Raw genomic sequence first — 6,000 nt, forward strand, 5'->3', positions numbered from 1 at the left:
CAAAAAGCTCTTGATTTCACCCTGTCTCAAAGAGCGGTATGAGTGGAATCCCCATACATTAGAAGCATACTCCATACATGGGCGGATAAGGCCCTTGTGCACAGTTAGCAGCTGGGGGATGAGGAAAACTGGTGGAGACAACTCAGAACGCTTAACTTTATACAAGCTCTTTTAGCTAGAGATGAGATGTGGAGTTCCCAGTTTAGATTATAAGTAAAGGGCAGACCGACGATGTTCAGTGTAGACGATGTTCAGTGTGTAGGGGGATAGTTGAGTGCTACTGAAGAGAGGATAATTGTCTGGAGGATTTTGTCGAGTTGATAGATGGAGGAATTGAGTTTTGAGGCATTGAACAACACTAAGTTTGCTATGCCACAATTAGAAATTTTATAGAGCTCAGAAGTCAGGCATTCCATGGCTTCCCTGCGAGAACTCTTTACTTCCCGAAGGGTTGGACATCTACAAAAAAAGACGTGGAAAAGTGCAAGGTGATATCATCAGCGTAAGAGTGGATAGGAAAAGAAGTTTGGTTTAGATCACTAATGAATAATAGGAAGAGAGTGGGGGACAGGACAGGACCCTGAGGAACACTACTCTTAATAGATTTAGAAGAACAGTGACCGTCTACCACAGCTGCAATAGAACGGTCAGAAAGGAAATTTGAGATGAAGTTACAGAGAGAAGGATAGAAAAGGAAAGGTAGATGTTGATAGAGTTGGAAGAGTTTGACTAGACAAAGAGGCACAGTTTTCTAGAAAAATGGTAGGGACCCCATCAGGTTCGTAAGCTTTCTGAGGGTTTAGGCCAGCGAGGATATGGAAAACATCTTAGCGAAGGATTTTCATAGATAGCAGGAAGTAGTCAGAGGGTGGAGGAGAGGGAGGAACATGCCTTGAATTACCCAAGGTATAGAGTTTTTAGCGAAGGATTTAGTGAAAAGTTCAGTTTTAGAAATAGATGAGATGGCAGTGGTGCAATCAGGTTCAAATAAAAGAAGGAAAGATGAAGAAACAGAGTTATTTGAGATGTTTTTGGCTAGGTGCCAAACATTACAAGGGGAATTAAATCTTGAAAGATTTTGACACTCTTTTGATGAAGAAAACAAACTTGTTTAGGTCATGCTGATATACGTTGGTCTGGTCGAAAAAACCCTGTGTTAACTTGTGCTTTACTAGAAATTAATGGGTCAGATTTGACTATTTTTACATTTTTTTTATGTATATGTACATATTATGTGTATGTTCCTAAATTACCAATATAGTACAGAACTAAATCTTGATAAGCAAAATATTTTTTAAACCCCCCCTAAAAAAACACAGGCTTTTTTTTTTTTTGGGGGGAGGGGTTTCTTGATGGTGTTTTTAATGTCAACCCTTCCAGCCATGCTCCCTAATGCCGGATTGCTCAAATGCGGCCGTCAGAAGGCAATTTCATTATTACTTCTTTTTTATTTCAATATTTTTTCTGAGCTAATGACTGATTTATTTCTTTCACAATACAAATTTAAAAATTAGAAATTTCTTGTTGATTAAAAAGAAAAAAAAAAATTTTTTTGACTACTTCAGAAGACTGCTGGGGATTACTGTATGCTCTCCTACATGCGTCACAAGATAGGAAAGAAGGACCTATTCCAACATCAACCCAAATTCATCACAATGAAGTGAAATCAAGCTGCATCATGATCACATGAGGTTGTGGTGATAGGCGCGGCACGCTGCAACTCAAGGCCACAGCTGGCCAGGCTGTCTCACGTGGCCAGAAATTTCATACATGGTAACTAGTGTAATTTTAGAAACGTCCAAGGGGGTGGCCGGTTGTGAGAAGGCTTGCCAGTTAAGGCAGGCGATATAAAATATGGTTGGATTTAATAAGTGATTAATTAAACTTTGCTTATTTTAGAGAATGAAAAAAAAAGAAATATTAGCAAAGTTTGCTCAGGATTATTTAAAAATAGATGTGTAATTCAACTTAAAAAAGAAAATTAAGCTTCTTCAGGCAAAAGGCTTCTTGGGTTATATTTTATATAAATTGTTCATGGAGGTTAATTGTATTCTTCGTTCTAAAGCCTTGTAAATCAAGCAGTTAAAAGGTAGCCTATGACTGCAGTATGACACAAATTCTCCAAATCGTAGACTAACACATTTCATGAACTTTATATGTATAATATGATAGTGAAGGATTGCTTACAGGAGAAGTCAGCAAATCATGCAGGACACTCCTCAAAGTATTAAACTAAATATTCGTATTTTCAGAAAGAAATATTCGTTCTTTGGCAGCACACATGGCTCCATGGATTTCATCGGCACGAAACATTTGCACTTAAATTAAAATACCTCGTGTATCTATTTATGTGCTCTGTACTTATTCTGACTACCGCCACCGTACCCTGTTACCTCCGCCGCCACTAAACAACATCGTACATTGAACACAAAGAGAGAGGAAATACTTACAAGAAAATCTATATCACCGAGAGCACTACAAGTTATCGCGGCCACGCCCTACGTGATCGAAAGCGCGTTCAGGAACGCACGCACCTCGCCATGGTGATCCTGACGACCTCGCCAAATGAACCAAGGTATGTAGGTGAGGGTGGAGACTTGAAAGGTTCAGTGAAATAAAGGCATCCTGCTTTTTTGCTCATTATTAGGGATTAGCGAAGTAATTTTTTGGTTACACAGACGCTACGGCTGTCACCAGGTGATGTTCGTAACCACTCATAGGCCTTGACAGCAAAACCTAATAAATCAATAAGACATGGGAATACTTGTATTCATATAAATAAAAAGTAGCCTTTACTAAAGAGTATGAAATGAATTCGTTGAGGTTTTTATAAAGCGGACGCAGGTTTGTGGCAAGTCTTAATATGTTCGCGTGTCCACAGTTGCCTAAATTACTTTTTTAGCATCCCTAACGTGAAATAAAGGACTGATTCTGATAAACAGCCAGGAAAGAAATGAGAGAGAGAGAGAGAGAGACAGAGAGAGAGAGAGAGGAGAGAGAGAGAGAGAGAGAGAGAGAGAGAGAGAGAGAGAGAGAGAGAGAGACGCTCCTTCAAGTCGGTTGGTCTGTGTCACCCAAACTGACTGTAGGTAATAGTTCACGAGTTAATAATGATTGAAAGATAAAAGATTTGCTCATAGATAAATGAGCACAGAATAAATATAAGTTTACGGGTGTTATCTTAAAAATAGCAGTTGAGTTCACAGGTGAATTAATACTTAAGTAACAAAAGATGAACGGTAATGCAACCGACAGCTACTAAAGAGGACAGTTACATTATTCCATCGCGCCGTCTTGATGGCACAATTCGTCTCCAGGACGCGTTACTCCCTCGAGGTCTCCTTCATCCACTGCCCTATGAGACGCGTGACCGATGCATCACCCCGCGTGCCGCACAAGGAGTGCTGAGAGACAAAGGCAGGGTGCTGTGTCAAGTGAGTACAATTAAACCGTAATCATTCATGAACTTCAGTTATTCTGGTTTTCCACTGTAATCCCTGGGATGAGTCGCTTCTGTAGAGATGTTCAGCTAAAGCGCTGTACAGAATAACATGACAGGTCAGGTGTCAAATAACAATCAGACACACCGCCATTACTTTACTTTCCTGAAAAGACCTAAAAAAAAAAAAAACGCAATGCAAGTCATAGCCAGTGCAGTCGCTGTCATGTGTTCTCCATGAATGTCCTCGAGCAAAGTTAGAAATTAGGAGGAGAGTGGGCGGGGCAACAGGTAGGTACGCATTATCGAGCTGAGGTAAGTGCCAATTGGTGGGTGTGCCTCTAGAGGTGTCGGGGAATGGCCGAGTGGGGGGAGACGCTTGAGCGGGTATAAATGGTCTGCATGTCATCATGCAGCCACTGCCTGACACAGCAACAACCATGAAGCTCTTGGTCCTTTGCGCTCTGGTGTCGGCGGCCGCCGCTTGGCCCAACTTCGGGATGATGGCCGACTCTCCTGGAGGTGAGTAGCTCTTGTTTTGGTGGCAATGCATTAAGCTCCCACGATAACATTCTCTTGCACAAAATACATTCTCTAAGTATTGCGAGGCATTCTGGTGTTTCTAAATTTTCAATGCGAGGCAAAAATTTCCACTCTTCCTCATGAGTCGGTTGAGAGTGAATGACTCTTTTGTGCTGGTTTGGGCGCCGAACAGTGAAGCAGACTGCATTTACTACAAAGAACTCAGAATTTTAAGGGTGACTCATGAAAAATGAAAGATGAAAAGATAATCAAGATGAACATGCCTATCAATCTTACATTTAACGTCTTAATAACGGAACTACCTACTAAATTACTCGCTACCCAGATTTAACAACATGTTTATTCTTTATTATTTACAAACAGAATCTCTAGTGTTCCCCACCATGACAAAGGTATCACCCATGCTTGAAATATCATAACAAGAGCTACCTATAGTATTTTCAATACAAATATCCTTAAAATAGTTTCTTGTATACACACAAGCTTATTTTTTTTGTCTACTTTACTTTCTAACGAACTGTTAAGTCATCAGCCCAGCAGTAATTAACTACCTTAGATGGTACCCCTGGACCGTATATCTACCAGCCATGTCATTTGCCTATGTAAGAGGAAGGACTTTATCAGGGAGAGATCGGAACCCTGAATGGAAAATCTGAAAGTGTTTGTATAAATATACAGACAAGTACAAGTATTCCAATCAGTGTCATGGTCTGATATATTGTTCATGGATGAAAGCCAATCTTTTCACAAACTTACTTTTTACCTCTGTTACGTAAAGATATCTTCCGTCCGAATACACACACACACACACACACATATACATATATCTATATATGTATGCATATATGTATGCATGTATATATGTATATATATATATATATATATATATATATATATATATATATATATATATATATATATATATATATATATATATATATATATATATATATATATATATATATATATATATATATATATATATGTATGTTTATATATGTGTGTGTGTATATATATATATATATATATATATATATATATATATATATATATATATATATATATATATATATATATATATATATATATATATATATAATATATACATATATATATATATATATATATATATATATCTATATATATATATATATATATATATATATATATATATATATATATATATATATATATATATATATATATATATATATATACTCGTATATATATATATATATATATATATATATATATATATATATATATATATATATATATATATATATATATATTATATATATATATATACATATATATATACTATATATATATATATATATATATATATATATATATATATATATATATATATATATAATATATATATATATATATATAAATATATATATATATATATATATATATATATATATATAAATATATATATATATATATATATATATATATATATAATATATATATATATATATATGACGTGTGTGGTGTGTGTGTGTGTATGTGTGTGTGTGTGTGTGTGTGTGTGTGTGTGTGTGTGTGTGTGTGTGTGTGTGTGTGTGTGTGTGTGTGTTTGTGTGTGTGTGGTAAACCGTGCTCTTTGAGTGATGGGTGCTCAGCCCAACGAGTTCCAATCGTGGGCGTGGTCCGAATTTAGGAAGGGCATCCACTCAGAGTAACAGTTCCCAGAATGCCAGACACAAATTTCCCCATTAGGGCAGTCCTAGCTATGACTTATCAAAATCAAACTTTCTTCACACTGACAATTCGAAGGTCTTACTGAATACTACATTTTGTCTCCTTTTTGTAGGAGCTTCTGACGCCCAGAAGCAACACGATGTCAACAGCATTCTGTGGAAGATCTACGACAAAATCCGCGATCCTCATCTGGAGCAGCTTTCCCAGACCTTCGATCCTCTTTCCGGCCACTATAATGACGGTGGTGTCTCCGCCAGGCGACTTATGCAGGAGCTCAACGACGAACGCCTGTTGGAGCAGAAGCA

At 36.9% G+C, this 6,000-nt stretch overlaps 1 protein-coding gene across 1 annotated transcript in view; it reads left to right on the forward strand.

Moving 5' to 3' along the window:
* The first annotated feature begins 3,802 nt into the window (after positions 1-3,802).
* LOC135101796 (hemocyanin subunit-like) overlaps positions 3,803-6,000 on the forward strand; it is a 4,169-nt gene continuing 1,971 nt past the window's right edge. Inside the window, exons 1-2 of the mRNA XM_064006090.1 lie at positions 3,803-3,961; positions 5,808-6,000. The exon at positions 5,808-6,000 is cut by the window's right edge and continues 1,328 nt beyond it. Coding sequence (XP_063862160.1) covers positions 3,850-3,961; positions 5,808-6,000 — 305 coding nt within the window. The 5' untranslated portion in view covers positions 3,803-3,849. The remainder of the gene's footprint in view (positions 3,962-5,807) is intronic.

Source organism: Scylla paramamosain, chromosome 7 (genome assembly GCF_035594125.1).
Source record: "Scylla paramamosain isolate STU-SP2022 chromosome 7, ASM3559412v1, whole genome shotgun sequence".
NCBI classification, from domain to species: domain Eukaryota; kingdom Metazoa; phylum Arthropoda; class Malacostraca; order Decapoda; family Portunidae; genus Scylla; species Scylla paramamosain.